The sequence below is a fragment of the Myotis nattereri genome (assembly GCF_964212035.1).
Source record: "Myotis nattereri genome assembly, chromosome: 8".
Taxonomy (NCBI): domain Eukaryota; kingdom Metazoa; phylum Chordata; class Mammalia; order Chiroptera; family Vespertilionidae; genus Myotis; species Myotis nattereri.
Window position 1 is genome coordinate 54,360,985 of NC_138083.1, and position 16,099 is coordinate 54,377,083.

The 16,099-nt window shown below is 48.5% G+C and overlaps 1 protein-coding gene across 1 annotated transcript in view; it reads left to right on the plus strand.

The window, feature by feature from the left end:
• The window catches only part of ATP9B (ATPase phospholipid transporting 9B (putative)), a 146,534-nt gene that overhangs the window by 122,396 nt on the left and 8,039 nt on the right, over positions 1–16,099 (plus strand). The window contains exons 16-26 of the mRNA XM_081097101.1: positions 3,037–3,198; positions 3,742–3,834; positions 6,845–6,928; positions 7,210–7,380; positions 9,512–9,610; positions 11,429–11,518; positions 11,835–11,979; positions 12,219–12,283; positions 13,010–13,165; positions 13,250–13,314; positions 15,294–15,402. Of these exons, the coding sequence (XP_080953227.1) occupies positions 3,037–3,198; positions 3,742–3,834; positions 6,845–6,928; positions 7,210–7,380; positions 9,512–9,610; positions 11,429–11,518; positions 11,835–11,979; positions 12,219–12,283; positions 13,010–13,165; positions 13,250–13,314; positions 15,294–15,402 (1,239 nt within the window). The remainder of the gene's footprint in view (positions 1–3,036; positions 3,199–3,741; positions 3,835–6,844; positions 6,929–7,209; positions 7,381–9,511; positions 9,611–11,428; positions 11,519–11,834; positions 11,980–12,218; positions 12,284–13,009; positions 13,166–13,249; positions 13,315–15,293; positions 15,403–16,099) is intronic.

Below are 16,099 nucleotides of genomic sequence, written 5' to 3' on the forward strand. Positions count from 1 at the left end.
AATAAAAGAATGACAGCACAGAAACTTTTTAATATGAAATTGTAGCTCCCACCCCATGTTCTGTTTCCTCTCATTTCACAACTCTTGGAACTACCTTCCATACCGGTTACTAAGAATGTAGACACATGAATGTGTAAATAAACTTCCTGAGTGTGTTACTCAGTGCTTATGGATGAGACTTAGCTCAGGCTCCCACTTACATACATTTTTACATCACATTTTAATTATTTTTACCTTTGTATTATTGTCAATAATCACATCATTAGATATTTCCAAAAGCTCTTGTGAAACAGTCATTTTAAATAGATTAAACATTTATGCTATAAGTTACCTTTACATTTCAGAGAAAAATATCTCAGGATTATGTCCTAGTATAATGTCAAGCAGAACCTTCCACATGAACATGGCAGCACACAAGTATTGGATAAACCACTCTCTGCATGTTTCATTCAAATACTGACAAAAATTCCTGGAGAGAGAAAATCAAGCAACAGCATTGGAAACTCTCTTAAACAGAACCCAGACCTAAGCACTGGGGAAATCTCCCCAACTCTCTAGGACTTGATGATGGAAGGAGGGCACATTCTTGGGAGGCCCACGCCATCACTGACAGCATCCAAAGGGAACAGGAAAAGACACACATACCCCTCTGTCCCTTCCTCCTGACCATGAGGGCACACAGTTGGGAAATTCAAAAAGCAGCAGAGTATTAACTGCTCCTGAGATAAATTCTAAGCCAAAGCCCGCTCCTGTTAGAAGCCACCACACAGAGTATGCAGTCTGACCCAATATAGAAAAGGATGACTTTAGAGAAGCCATGGTCAGGAGAAGCCGAGATGAAAACAGTCACTGAACAGCTCTAGCTCAGGCACCATCTCCCTGACTCTGCCAGCAGCACAGCGGTGACAGGAGACAGAAACTCCATCTCAGCAGCTGATGCATTAGGGAGTGCCTTAAAAGATAAGGCAGAGATTGTGTGCGTCAGGAAGAAGCAATGAAACATACAAACTTGGCATCCACGTAAAAACATTAGAAGAGCCATAGCCAATTTGGCTCAGTGGATAGAGCATTGGCCTGCGGACTGAAGGTTCCCAGGTTCGATTCTGGTCAAGGGCACATACCTTGTACCTTGGCAGCAGGCTCGATCCCATGGTCCTGGTTAGCGCTTGTATGGGAGGCAATTGATGTCTCACATCTATGTTTCTCTCTCTGTCTCTCCCCCTCCCTTCCACTCTCTCCACTGAGCTGAACCAGCTAGAGCAAGAACAACTCTTATCTTCATACCACCACAGACACAGATGGTCAAGACAAATGGCAGGAAAGGCTCCAGGTCAGAACCTTTCCCGACAGCGTAACTCTCCCAGCGCTGACCTCTGGGCTGTGCTCAGAGACTGGACCCCCCAGCCCCGAGTCTACAAAGATGCCCTCTCTGCAGCACAGGGTGACGGTGGATGCTGCCCCCGGCATCGGCAGGACAGCAAGACTGAAGTGAGAGTGCTGCTCAGGGCGAATGATCACAATCCGATACAGTCAAGGCTCATTAGCTGGCATTAGCTAATGTGTAACGTTTTGCTGTCCTAGATTTACGTCAGCCAACTATGCTTTTATTCATTAAAATGAAATGTATTTTTAAAGGATAAATTGGGGCTGAGGAGAAATGGGCACACTGCACAGGAAGCAGCGACAGGTGGTGGGACAGAGGAGGGACTCGCAGGGAGGGGAAGACTGTGGTGGAAGACAGACTAGTGCAGGGGTGGGCAAACTTTTTGACTCGAGGGCCACAATGGGTTCTTAAACTGGACCGGAGGGCCGGAACAAAAGCATGGATGGAGTGTTTGTGTGAACTAATATAAATTCAAAGTAAACATCATTACATAAAAGGGTACGATCTTTTTTTTTTTTAGTTTTATTCATTTCAAACGGGCCGGTCCAGCCCGCGGTCCGTAGTTTGCCCACGGCTGGACTAGTGGAAGGGCCTCCCCATCCTCCTCTCTGCTGGAGACATGGCAGCAGGATACGAGACTCTAAGGCAGTGGTCGGCAAACTCGTTAGTCTAAGAGAGCCAAATATCAACAGTACAACGATTGAAATTTCTTTTGAGAGCCAAATTTTTTAAACTTAAACTATATAGGTAGGTACATTGTTATTAACTTAATTAGGGTACTCCGAAGGCTTAGGAAGAGCCACACTCAAGGGACCAAAGAGCCGCATGTGGTTCGCGAGCCGCAGTTTGCCGACCACAGCTCTAAGGCATCGCCTGCACTGGGAAGCAACTTCGCTCTGTGCACCTAGGACGGGACCTGCTGTGGGTCCTCCTGGGCAGTGGGAAATGGCATCTCAGTTTCTTCTGTTTCTGGGGTTCAGGTGAGGAACCGGGTGAGAAGCTTGTTTGAGTGTCCACTCCCTTATGCCTTTTTTTAAAAATATATTTTTATTGATTCCAGAGAGGAAGGGAGAGAGAGAGAGACAGAAACATCAATGATGTGAGAGAATCATTGATCGGCTGTCTCCTGCACGCCCCAAACTGGGAATTGAGCCCGAAACTCAGGCATGTGCCCTGACTGGGAATCAAACCACGACCTCTTGGTTCATAGGTTGACGTTCAACCACTGAGCTACGCCAGCTAGACTTATCTCTTATTTTAGGAAAAAGGTCAGATAAACAGAGAGAGTTGGATGGTTCTCTGTCTCATAGGCTCCTGGAATCAGAAAGAAGCTTGGAAAGCCGATAGTGAGTGCCTGCCCACCACTGAGCCCTCCAGCCCACCGTGTGTGCCCACTAAACACTGCTTCTGGGCAGCTAGTAAACCGGAGCACACTCAGCTGTGGCCTTTGTTTCAGAAAGCAAGACCGAGGGCTCTGTCATCCTGCTATTGTTGGCCTGAGGAGATGTTATTAAAAGTGAACACTGACACAGCCACAAAGATACACAAGTTCTCAGCACAGTGAGCTGCGTAAGGCCAAGCTTTCTGACCGCCAGCCTCTTGCTTCCCTTCCCAGGAAGCCAGTAGCCTCACCTGTCACTGGTCTCCCCCAGGTGGCTCTGGTGCAGTGGACGGAGAGCGTTGGCCTCACCCTGGTCAACAGAGACCTCACGTCCATGCAGTTAAGGACGCCCGGCGGCCAGATCCTGACCTACTGCGTCCTTCAGATGTTCCCCTTCACGTCGGAGGGCAAGCGCATGGGCATCATCGTCAGGGTAGGTAGGCATGCTCACCCCACAATAATTGACACTGTGAAGGGGGTGACTTCAGATAGCTCTCTTGAGACAACTGAGGCAGAGCTAGTGAAAGGTCATTTCCTTGATCTGTTTTGTTTTCAACAGCAGGAGCATGCTGAAGACTTTAAAGTAAGAATGATTTATAACCATAAAGTTGCTGCAAAACACCCCCATTAAATTTTTAACAAATGCCAAAACTATATATTGGAAATTGGCTATACAAGGAAGCTTATTCATTCAATCAAACGATGAAAAGTTGAGAGAATTCATATTTACCTTGCAGTCCAAGGCATATGTCCAATAACTAATTTTATTCTGAGCACCACACAGTGACTAGAGATCTGCAGCTGTGTTCTCGATCTTGGTGCCCGAGCATCGGGGCATGTAGCCTGTGTAGAAAGAGGTTCAAGCAGTGCAGCACCGGGCATCTGCATGGAGACACTGCTCTGAGCCTGTTAGAGCCAGTGTCATTTGAGGAGCAGCATTGGTCTGAACATACCTGTTTATTTTCCTTTCTTGCAGGATGAGTCCACGGCAGAAATCACCTTCTACATGAAAGGTGCCGATGCTGTCATGTCCACCATCGTCCAGTATAACGACTGGCTGGAGGAGGAGGTAACTGGCACTCTGTCATGGGAACATGTTCACAGATTAGCGAGCAGACAGAAAACGAGTGTCCTGTCCCAGCTGGTAGACCTGGGATCTGGGAATAAATTGAGACGCCAGGTTTCAAACCCAACACAATATTTTGCAGGATAATGTTTCCCACTGGATTACCTCAGGTGACACCACCTCAGTTCCACGGGGTTGTTTAGTGATGAGCAGCTTCCTCTCTTTGTGCACAACTTCTGTGCTGGGTTTTGTGTGAAGGTATGTCATACACACATATCTTCTGTAGGTCCTATGAAGAGTATTTTGTTTGCATTAGTGAAAAAGCAGAAAATTCTGAGATAACTATGTACACATAGCCAATTTAATATACTCATTTTTTAACCTAAATTATTTGCAAGGAGATTTAATTAGAATTTAAGTCTAGTTCTAATTTGTACATAGGATTCACTTTAAAAATAGAAAGTAAGATACAAACATAACCAATGCTCTACTGCATCAAATTCTCCCTAAACAAATATGACTTATTTTTAGCCTCATGAGGTTATAGTATTTGTTGTTTACACTTATGTATTAATAAGAAGCTGAATTTGAAAGTAAAACTAAAGCCCTGCAGTTACAAACACCAGCCTTTTAGCATGTGCACATTGCTGTTGTGCTAATATCTCCCCACTGTGGACAGGAGACCGTCTGTCAGTGAGGGCCACACCCTCCACAGAGGTATTGGCAATATGAATCAATAGCTCCTCGGGCACTGGGATTTAATCAGGAACATGAATAAATTAAACTCCCTGAAGACCTAGTAAAATGCCATAAAAATTACTTTTGGTCATAATGATGTGCAATTAATTATAAAATACTTGTTTAATTTATTTAGCTTTATGAGGTCAAATCAATAAATGTCTTGCAACAGACACATAATGTCAGATTGTCTTTCACAAAGATAACTTTATTAACAATCCTTTGTACATTTATTTCCTCAGCATTGCAGTCCTTCCCTTAGTTGAATCTTTGACCTCTGCCCATGTCTTGGTAGTGATGCTGCCGCAGTCTGAAGGCCTTTCATGGGGGAGACCAGCAGGCTCTAGGAGCCTGAGTCCCTGTGGGCTAGTTGGGCTCCTCTGTCTCAGACAAGCCCCCAGGTTGGATTCTTGACTATAAACTTGTGTTCTGCAAATATTAAAAAACAACAAAACAAAAAACTACCAACACTTTTCACTCGTCATGTGACAGAAGGAGCCGATTTTATCAACCCTATGGCGTGAGTCTGCATAAACTCCTGAACCAGGTCCTGGATGTAGCAGCTAACAGTGGCCGCCATCCCTCGAAGGCAGGCTTGCCGTTCACCCCCAGACCTGATGTTAGGGGTGAACAGGAGTTAGAGTTGGGGAACAGGGGAGTATGAGGGCACAGTGAAGAGCATACTGCCATCCCCTGGGGTCCCTGTCCCCAGCCGGGACCTTCCATCAGCTCTTCCTGTCATGTCTGCAGCTGTGTGTGTGATTGTGAGCATCAGACTAGTCTACCCAGTGAACTGACAAGGAGCTTCAGCAAACCCGAATGGCTCAGGTTTTGTATATGCCTACAGATTTTAGCATCAGATGTAGCAAATGAGCTTTGCTGGAGATGAACCTCCTATAGAGAGAGGTGACGTTATCTAGAAACATTAGCTTTGCCCTGAAGGGACAGTAGGCAATGACAGGGCCTCTGCACAAGGCTGGCAGGGCGAGCAAGCTTGGGAAGTCATGTCTGCATTGGTTTATCAGCAAGGCTGCGTGCTTGTCCCTGGGCGATGTGGAATTTCTACTCATATCTCTAATTTCGATGCACAGAAGGTCAGACAGTCAAAATCACAGTCCCCTCGGTGGCTGGGATGCAGAGCCAGCCTCCCTGAGGGAGCTGCAAAGAGGACACCTTCCTCTCCCCTTCACGCTGTACAGATGCTAACAGTATCAGTCCTAACAGTGCATACCCATCACTAGTGTTTGATTTTCTTTCATTAAAAAAAATAGCTGCTTCATTTGTTGGCGATGTATTTGTTTAAACACATCATCACATTGTCAGCTTTACGTTGGAAATGTACACTGAGACACTGTTTTGATTAGTTGTTCTTTAGCTGTGACTAGAGTCCTGTCCCCTGGTATTTGCTCAAAGTGTTTTGAAAAGACCCTGCTCCTGACACTGCCTTTGCCAGCCCCTTGCCCAAGTCCACCACAGTGGGGGCACCAGCAGACCCGGGAGCGATCGCCATGATCTCTGTAAACCACAAATGCCCAAAACCAGCTGAACAGCTGGAGTTTGGAGCTTTCAAAGTATTGTCCAAGACAAAGTTGAAAGGCAGTCATTGCAGAGGGGAAGGGCCTTGGGCAACCCATAGCAGGTGGTCCAGGAGCCAGGTGGCCTGGATAAGCCTGGCCTGTTACTCTTGGTGTCTTGACAGGTGAGCTTCAAACAGGTTGTTTAGAATGGAATAGCTTAGTGTTCATCACATCGTGGCTTAAACTTTATTTTTCATAAAAACACGTTACTCTGCAGTACTTCTTACTTCTCACCACACTGCCCCGTAGGGTCTTCCTATTTCCAGGCCTCCCCTCCTCCCCTGGCCTCAAGCATTGATCTCCCTATGTTACCCGTGCAGCGGGGGCCAGCACGGAGAGCAGTATGGTTTCAGGGTTTGGGGTGCCGTTTCTGACAAGTCTGGTGTGAGGTGGGAAAGAATATGCTTGTCATCCGGGAGCTGCACTGTGACACCAACCCCACTGTGTGCGTGCACTGCTTGTTCTCAGAGGTCCGGAAGAGCAGCGCCATCATGGGGTGGGGGACGGCATGGCAGCAGTCCCTGAGGACACAGCTTCTAGGTACTGTACCCACCTGTCTGGCAAGGATGTAGACTGGAACTGTCTGAGCCTGCCGCTCCAGCTCCAGCCCTGCTGGCACTGGACACAGGAACTGGGAGCCAGAGATAAAAATGCAGAGCGGGTGGTGACAGCACAGTAGCCTGCCTCTTCCTTTCCAGTGTGGAAACATGGCCCGTGAAGGTCTGCGCACCCTCGTGGTCGCGAAGAGGGCGCTCACAGAGGAGCAGTACCAGGACTTTGAGGTGAGCAGATGGTCTCTCTCCACCCTCATGGACATCCCATCTCTCGTGGGCTCTGGTGCTGCTGTGAAAATGAGTTCATATTGCTTGTGGGACATTGTGAGGTTGTGTGGCCATAGCTGGGAGCATCAGGACTTAGTCCCCCACCCTGTCATGGCCCCACCCTCTTCTGCAGTCTGCTGGGAGTGAGAAGTGAGGATTTCTTTAGTGTTGCAAGTTTCCGTGTATTCAGCAAGTCCTAAATGATAATAAATATAAATAGCACAGCCCATCTCTGTCCTCAGAGCCGCTATATGCAGGCGAAGCTGAGTGTGCACGACCGGGCGCTGAAGGTGGCTGCGGTGGTGGAGAGCCTGGAGCGGGAGATGCAGCTGCTGTGCCTGACGGGGGTGGAGGACCGGCTGCAGGCAGACGTGCGGCCTACCCTGGAGATGCTGCGCAACGCAGGAATCAAGGTACGGCACCTGGAGCAGAGCGCACTTTCCCTGCGACGGCGTGACCCCTGTGCTGCCTTCTCTTCCTGGCCAGTGTGCCCTCTCTGCGTACACACGACATTAGCTCCTCCTGGGGTGAAGCTTAGTTTCCAGGAAGGCGCTTTCTCACCTTGCGCTCCCCATGAGGCAGAGGCTCAGTTACAGAATGGTGGGCGCCTCGGGGTGGGGCTTTCACTGTGTGAAAGAAAGGAGCCCGGCTGCTTTTAGAAGAGGCTGTTGGGTAGCTGGACGGCGAGACAGTGGAGGGGTCGGAGGCAGCAGTGCACCAACTCCTGTTGGACTTGGCGCATGGAGCAGGTTGGTGGTGTGCAGAGAGCAGTGTCAGTGAGCCCTGCACAGGGACCGATGCCCCTGCGGGTCAGGAGGGAGTTCAGTCACGAGAGCTACTCAGACTCAGACGTGCGAATGATCTGGATCTGACTGTTGGGGCAAGAGATGTGATTATGACAGGTAGATGCCCTGCTTGTTTTTCTGTTCCTTATCTGTCCATGCTAGATTATCAGTGCTCCATGTAAAGATTTAGGTACTTATGTCAACTCCTCACTAAACTCAATAAGACTTTCTGGGGTTCTCTTTTTTCTTACATTTCCGGTTGAAGGAAACCCCCTCACAGATGTGGGGACCTGATTTCAGCTGTCCCTTGAAACCCAAGGTGCTGCTCCAGCCAGTCAGCTCGCCCAAGCTGCTCGTGGGCTTTGGCGTGGCCTCTCTTGTCCTCTGTGATTCCCAACTTAGTCGTCACAGCATGTCAGGATCTCGGGTCCAGGCTCAGTAAGGTGAACACAAACGTGAGATAAAAAGCACAAATCCTCAGACACTGAGAAGAGCCAAAATGCGTGGCACCCAAAGAATCCAGAGCACATATGACTTTTCTGTGTCCTGCTTCCAAAAATGCATGTTTACATGTGACACATGAGACAACTGAACAGTCCAGATGATGAGAGGTCACTGGAAGTTTTTGCTGTGATAAAATGTATAGAGAGACTACTTGGTAATACATTTAATGTCCTGGTTTTCTCTCTTTTTACTCTAGGGATATTTATATACATAATATGTGCATGTGTGTGGAATTTAAAGTAAAAGTAGTATGATTTAACATGTGTTTTTTAAAATATATTTTTATTGATTTCAGAGAGGAAGGGAGAGGGAAAGGGATATAGAAACATCAATGATGAGAGAGAATCACTGATAAGCTGCCTCTTGCACACCCCACACTGGGGAATCGAGCCCGCAACCTGGGTATGTTCCCTGACCAGGTTCTTAGGTTGGCACTCACCCACTGAGCCACACCAGCCGGGCTAACATGTTTTATTTGCTAGAACTTTCAGCTTAATTGCACCTATTTGCCCATTTCGAACCTCATTTTCCAGCTGAATACCAGCCAGCTGGAACAGGGTCTTCAGGATCCTCCTAGTTCATGGCCACTGACCGTGTGGTGCCCCAGGCCTGTTTGTGTGGCATGTGAGGTTGTGTGAATGCTGCCTTTTGACATGTACTGTGTCCTAACCAGCCTCAGCCATATGATTTCTAAACCCTGTCATTCGTGTGCCTCCAGATCTCAGCTCTGAGCCTAAAATCACTTTGCTGCCAATTGTTTTAGTGAAGCAAGTCAAAAAGACTTGTTGTTGTGGAAAACGTGTTGTTAGGTGCACAGCTCACTGGCGCTAAGTGCATTCACATTGTTGTGCAGCCACCACAGCACTCCAGAACTTCATCTTGTGAATCTGACACTCTCTCCTCAAAACCCAGCTCCCATCCCCTGCCCCCCCGCCCCTGGCACCCACTATCTACTTCCTGTCCCTACAAATCTGACCACTCCAGGGACCGCATACCAGTGGAATCAGACAGCATTTGCTCTTTGTGGCTGGCTCACTTCACTCAGCACAGCATCCTCGGGGTTCACCCATGTCGCCTTGTGGATGTGCCACATCTTGCTCACCCATTCATCCTCAATGGACACTTGGGTTGCCTCCACATTCAGATATTGTGCATAGTGATGCTGTGAACCTGGGGTGCAAATATCCTGCAACGAGAGGCACTTTAAAGAAACGAAGTGTAATGATGACGTTCACCAGGGTAAACTGTTTCCTAGATATGGATGCTAACAGGCGATAAACTCGAGACAGCCACGTGCATCGCCAAGAGCTCACACTTGGTGTCGAGAGCACAGGACATTCACGTCTTCAGACCCGTAAGTCTGTGTCGAAATCACTTTGATTTTAAATGTTGTATCTCACAATTAAAACCTGTTGATTCTGTGGGAATGTACATGCCGTTACTTATTATTTATTGAATATCAGTTTTAAAAGAGAAATACTGCAATTTTCTTACTCAATTTATAAAAACATTAAGATAGATTTATATTAGTACATTGTGATCAAAAGCTGTTTTTTGATAGAAACAAGTTCCAAGTTTACAAGTACTTTTCTTTTCTTTTCTTTTTTTTTTACAGAGAGGAAGGGAGAGGGATAGAGAGTTAGAAACATCGATGAGAGAGAAACATCGATCAGCTGCCTCCTGCACACTCCCCACTGGGGATGTGCCTGCAACCAAGGTACATGCCCTTGACCGGAATCAAACCTGGGACCCCTCAGTCCCCAGGCCTACGCTCAATCCACTGAGCCAAACTGGTTAGGGCTACAAGTACTTTTCTGTTGTTCTATTAGAATTATTTATACAACTAAATATCTGCTTTAAGTTAGACATGCTGTTCATCTGTGGAGGTGTATAGTGATACAAATTACATCTTCCTTGGTTACACGTGTCACACATGGTGCAGAGCTGCCTGTGTGGGACAAACGCCACTACAGAATTGGGATGTGTCTAATCTGCCCCCTTCCCCGAGCAAATGCTCTTCCTTAATTAGCTCAAAGAAAGTTAATAGAGATGAGCTAAATTTATGTGTTTACTGTATGTATTAGTTATTTTTAATTTAATTCAAACAAAAAAAAGTTTCTTGGGTCTTGATTGATGGTGGGTGAACAGACACTGTGTGTCTGCGTCTGTTTTAAATGCAGCGCTTGTACCTACAGAAATAGTTATTTGAATATCATTTACATGTAAATGTAGTTTATTTCAAAACATCAGAATCGCAAATTAGGCCCTGCAGTCGACTATTTGCAATTAAATTATTAATGATTCTGGTAAAACGTCAGATCAATTTTTGTTGACTTTTCTGTGTTATAGCACCACAAATTAAAATTTCCACAATAAAACCTACCTATTTAAAGATGAGTCTGAGATTAATTTGTACTACATGAAACTTTTAATTTATTTCAGTCCTGTAATATATCATTTATTTTATGCCCCATAAAATCTCCACAGAAAGAATATCAAAAACCAGTGTGTTGGTTTCTGAAATGTTTTCCTTCTAAAATTAATGACATTTCAACATTATGACTTGATTTTAATCTTTTAAATCATTTCATCTTTCATGTATTTGTTGGCGTGAACTAATAGAATAAGTTGAAAGCTGTGACACAGACAAGAGAAGTGACTTTAGGAAAGCATTTGCACCAGTGGTGTATTAGGAAAAGAGGCGTCTTTCAATCAGACCTTGACCTTGGGTCACCTGTGTGGAGCTCGGCTCCCTGGGCTCCTCTGTTGCTGTACTGGAGTATCATTGTATGGACGTACCACAGACTTAATCAGTGGTTACCATGGCATCCTGTGGGACTGTCGTGACAGAAGGCAAGGCAGTCGTTAGCTCCTAAGTGCCTGTTACCCATTTCTGGACAAGCCAGCTTCTTCTGTCCGCTGTGTTTTATTGTAACTACAGTGTTTTTCTGCACTTTACCATGTGTCTGAAAACAGTGTTAGATAAGGAGGTGTGTGTTCCCAGCACTGCAGGAGAGGTTTGAAAGAGCTGTTCTTTATAGGACTCCATGTGGGAGGCACTTTGGGTTCTAGATCATGTGTCTAATGATGTCATTGTGGCTCGTAAACAAGCGCTTGTTGGTGCCTCTGGTTTCAACAACTATACTTGGGGTGCCCTCTCCCCTTTCTGCAGGTAGCCAGTCGAGGAGAGGCCCATTTGGAGCTGAATGCCTTTCGAAGGAAGCATGACTGTGCGCTGGTCATATCTGGGGACTCGCTGGAGGTGAGACTAGTCCCTAGCCCAGCACATGGCCATCTGTCTGCCCACCTGTCCGTATCTCTGGCCCAGAGTGTGTCTGCTTTTCCCGCTAGTGGACTAAAGGCTTTCTGAGTCAGATATGTACCTCAGGCTGCTTTTGCACATCTCTGTGACTTGTTAAGTAGTCCCGTTGTAGCCTGGTGGATGTGTTTGTGAGCAGGTAGAGCCTGAAGAAGTTCTGTGCAGTGCCTGTGGCTCCTCACCCACCGGGAAGTGGGGAAGACCCTGCACACTCGGAATGGCCGCCATAGCTGGGTCAGTGACCGGGTCTGTGTTCCAGGTGTGCCTGCGGTACTATGAGCATGAACTTGTGGAGCTGGCCTGCCAGTGCCCGGCTGTGGTGTGCTGCCGCTGCTCACCCACCCAGAAGGCTCACATTGTGAAACTCCTGCAGCAGCACACGCGCAAGCGCACCTGCGCCATTGGTGAGCCCCTGCCCTCCCCTCCCCACACCGTACCTGGGGCCACACCCCCCACAGTCCCTGTAGAGTAACTTAAGAGAAACTGGTATCTTGATATCTACAGGCAAAGTTCTGTTCAACCTCCAATACCAGTTTGTTTTAATGTCAGTTGTGGAACATTCTAACACAGCTTCTGCTGGTAAAAGAGGAAAACAGGGCTAGGGATAGGTGTTTTTATTTCATCTCGTGTTTGTGCTACCCAGGTGACGGTGGAAACGACGTGAGCATGATCCAGGCCGCAGACTGTGGGATTGGGATTGAGGGGAAGGTACGCTTGTCCTCTCACAGCAGCGTCTCGAGCATGCATTCAGTCAGCACCTGCTTGCGAACCTGCTCTGTGCCGGGCCCTCCCCATAGATGTCACCACATCCTCCAGCAAACCTTCTTGGCTGCCGTGGGACCTGCAGCTTCTCTCTCGGGCCTAACACATGGTCATTTTCAATATCCATGTCTCCTGGCCAACTGTTTGCTGTGGTTTGGGGGTTTGTCTTTTATGTTCATATAACGACACCCTAGAAAGGCCTGCAAACGAAGCAGGTTGCAGTCTAACTTTTCCCTGGCTCTCCGCTCCTGTGCTGACAGCTTATGTCGGCAGAGCATTTAAGGGCTTCCCTCACACTCAGGGGCTTTGTGAGATGGCAGGTGGGTGGCATTTAAACGCGAGAGAACTGAGGCTTAGACAGTCATCCTGAAGGTTCCCGAGATCCCTGGGCCCATCTCCTGGGCAGCACTGCCATGTTCCGCCTCTGCTGAATGTCTGTGATTCTGACAGACGCCAAAGGAATGGTCCTGGCTTCCTAGCCAGCGCCCCTCTCCTGTCATCAGCTCCCAGTGGTGTGCGCTGTCTGCCTCTCCCAGGAGCTGTCCCTGCAGCCCTGTCACCTTCCCCAGAGGCCACCCCTCACAGTGGGACAGGGGGTCTCAGTGGAGCTCTGCACATGCGCCCCGGAGCACAGATTTGCCGTGCAGGTTGTGAGGCGCCTTTACATTGCAGGAGGGGAAGGCAGCCTCACTGGCAGCTGACTTCTCCATCACACAATTCAAGCACATTGGCCGGCTGCTCATGGTGCACGGGCGGAGCAGCTACAAGAGGTCTGCGGCACTCGGCCAGTTCGTCATGCACAGGGGCCTCATCATCTCCACCATGCAGGTGCGTGGGCGCCACGGGTGGCTTGGAGAGGTAGGGAGTGTCGGGAGGGCCTGTGAGTAACTACTGTCCTTTCCTCTCTCCAAGGCTGTGTTCTCCTCCGTCTGCTACTTCGCGTCCGTCCCCCTGTACCAGGGGTTCCTCATGGTGGGGTAAGTGGTAGGAAGGAGAAGCCCACACAGCAGGTGTCTGAGTGGCCGTGCAGTCAGTGTTTATGTGGTGTTGCTGAAGTAGGAGCCAGCCTCTGCTTGTGTGAATGTGGGGATGACACCCGCTTCCTGTCCCTCTTGCAATTTTACCATTAAATTAGAATTTCTGTTTTCACGGCAAAGCCATACTACATGTCAGGAATATGTCAGATCCAAGATGTTTGAAAGCATCCTGTGCATCATTAAGAGGGGGAACAACAGCCCATCACCGTCCCAGGACCAAGGGTCCTTCCATAGCCTCTTCTTTCACTCTCTCCCAACACCTCCTCCCTGGCCACCGCAGACACCACCACTCACGGGCCAGGCTTTTTCACAGCAGCAGCAGTGAGCACACGGGCTCCCACCTGTTTTGAAGCCATCCCCTGCCTGCAGCATCCCCACGTCCTGGGTGACAGCAGAGACCCAGTGAGCCCAGAATCCACTCAAGGTCACAGGGCTGGTAGGAGGCACAGCCAGGACAGCTCAGATAGGTGATGCACACGCCCTCCTGGCCACTTCTCCTGCAGCAGTCAGCACAGAGCAAACATGGTCAGTACATTTCCTCCGGCCACAGGCAACACAGACCTCCCATGCCTGTCCCTGTAGTCTCAGGAAGAGGACAGAGAGCAGAGTCAAAAAAGGACTCGAGGAAATAATGGCCAGAAACTTCCAAATTTCACAAAAGACAAACCTATAGATTCAAGAAGGTAAGCAAACACCAAGCAGCCTCAATCCAAAGAAATCCACCAAGTCACGTCATCAAACTCATGAAAACTGAAGGCAAACACCTTATAGCAGGCAAAGAGAAGACGCCCCTGGGAGGAACAGTTCAGCGGCAGCAGTGTCCCGGTAGGAGACACCTGGAGCTGCATGCAGTGAAGGTGGCTCTGGGACTGCGGGAATGTATGCTGCCACTTGCCAAGGAGCTTATAACTACGTCGCAGGACTCCACAGCCCAGGACAGTCCCACTCAACTCAAGGTTGACCCAATGTGAACAGCAGTCCTCCCAGAGCAGGTGCAGAGCTAGCTGCTCAGGGACAGTGCCCATGGGGAAGCAGACTTAAAGCACAGTGAGACACCACTACTCATCATCCGAGCAGCTGGGACCATTGTGGCAGTGCTAGCCACGGAGAGAATGTGGAGAAACCATCCTCCCACACTGCTGGTAGGAACGTGAAATGGACAGCCACACTGGAGCACTCTGCGGCAGGTTCTTACAAAAAATACACACCACGAGTCCAACATAAATGAAAACTTATTTTTACAAAAAAATCTGTGCACTAAATGTTTATGGCAGTTCTAGTTGTGATAACCAGAAACTGGAATGACCAGGATGTACTTCAGTGAATGGTCAAGTCACAGAGACCGCTACGTCCACAACCACGGACAAGCAAAAGGAGGGAAGTGTTGGTACAGCAACCCTACATCTCTGCAGGGAATCAGGCCGAGTGATAGTGCCACCCCACAGGCTACCTGCTGTGTGACACATGTGTGCACCTTGAAGTGAACAGATAGGTGGTGGCCAGGGGCTGAGGGGCTTGGAAGGGAAGCAGTGGCAGGAAGCCCTGGGTGCAGAATGCCCGTGTCTGCACTGTGTCCCTGTCCCCATTCTGGCTGTGAGCTAGGCTGCAGCTTGGGAGATGCTGCCGTTGGGGGCAGCTGGTTAAAGGGCCCAGGCTCTCCGTGTTACGTTTGATCCCTGCACTCGGGTGCACAACGATCTCAGAATGTTTAATTAGGAAGGAAAACCAGGTCCTGCCACCTGTGCATGCGTGGCTTGTAGACCATGGTGCTGGGCGGTGGGTGGGATGAGCATTGAGTTTCAGTGCCACCTTGTGTTTGGTCTGTTTAGTTTTTTAACCTTCGGCCTCTGATTGCAGAGGGTGTTCCTAGTCGAGTGGAACGTCCCTCGTGCTGACCTCACTCTCCTCTGGGCTCTCAGGTACGCGACCATCTACACCATGTTCCCAGTGTTCTCACTGGTGCTGGACCAGGATGTGAAACCGGACATGGCCATGCTGTACCCAGAGCTCTACAAGGACCTCACCAAGGTACGGGCCAGGCCGGCACCTGCCGCTCCTCGCAGACACTCCACTCTGGGTGTTCCACAAGAACACTTGCCATGAGAAAAGGTACCCCTCGTGAGGCAGGTTCCCAGCAGGTTTAAATCTATTCTCTGTCCTTCCAGACATTTTTTATTTCTCCTAGTTGGTTTTGGCATTTTTCTTTTGAAAACAGGAAAACATAACCAGCAAAGAACAGCGCTTTCTCAGACATTGGTGATGATGCACTGCTGTCACAGCAAAGTTCTAATCTAAGGATGCTTTCACCCCTGGGCTTGTAGGAGCTCCTTTCCCAACTGTGGTTCCACCTGGCACCCTCGCACCCGTCTGTCGGGCACAGGCAGCATTCTAGCAGTTAGTTGGGACCCCAGGAGTCACCTGCGCCGGATCTGTCTGCAGGGGGGCTGCAGGATCACACCTGTGTGAGACATGCTTCTGTCCCCAAGACTCATGTGCCATGGTTGGCATGATACTGCCAAGCAAAAGTCCAGCCCCTGAAACTATGCAAAAGATTCACTCATTTACCTAAAACTGTGCTGTTAAGGTTAAAATATTCCTGGGAGAAGTGTTTAGCTTATCATGTTTTTTGTGGAAGCATCTTTTTATAGCACAAAAAATACACTCTGCATCCAAATACAAATCATGGTGACTTTGGAATCTTCCAGAAGGCTTGCTTTTCCTGAAC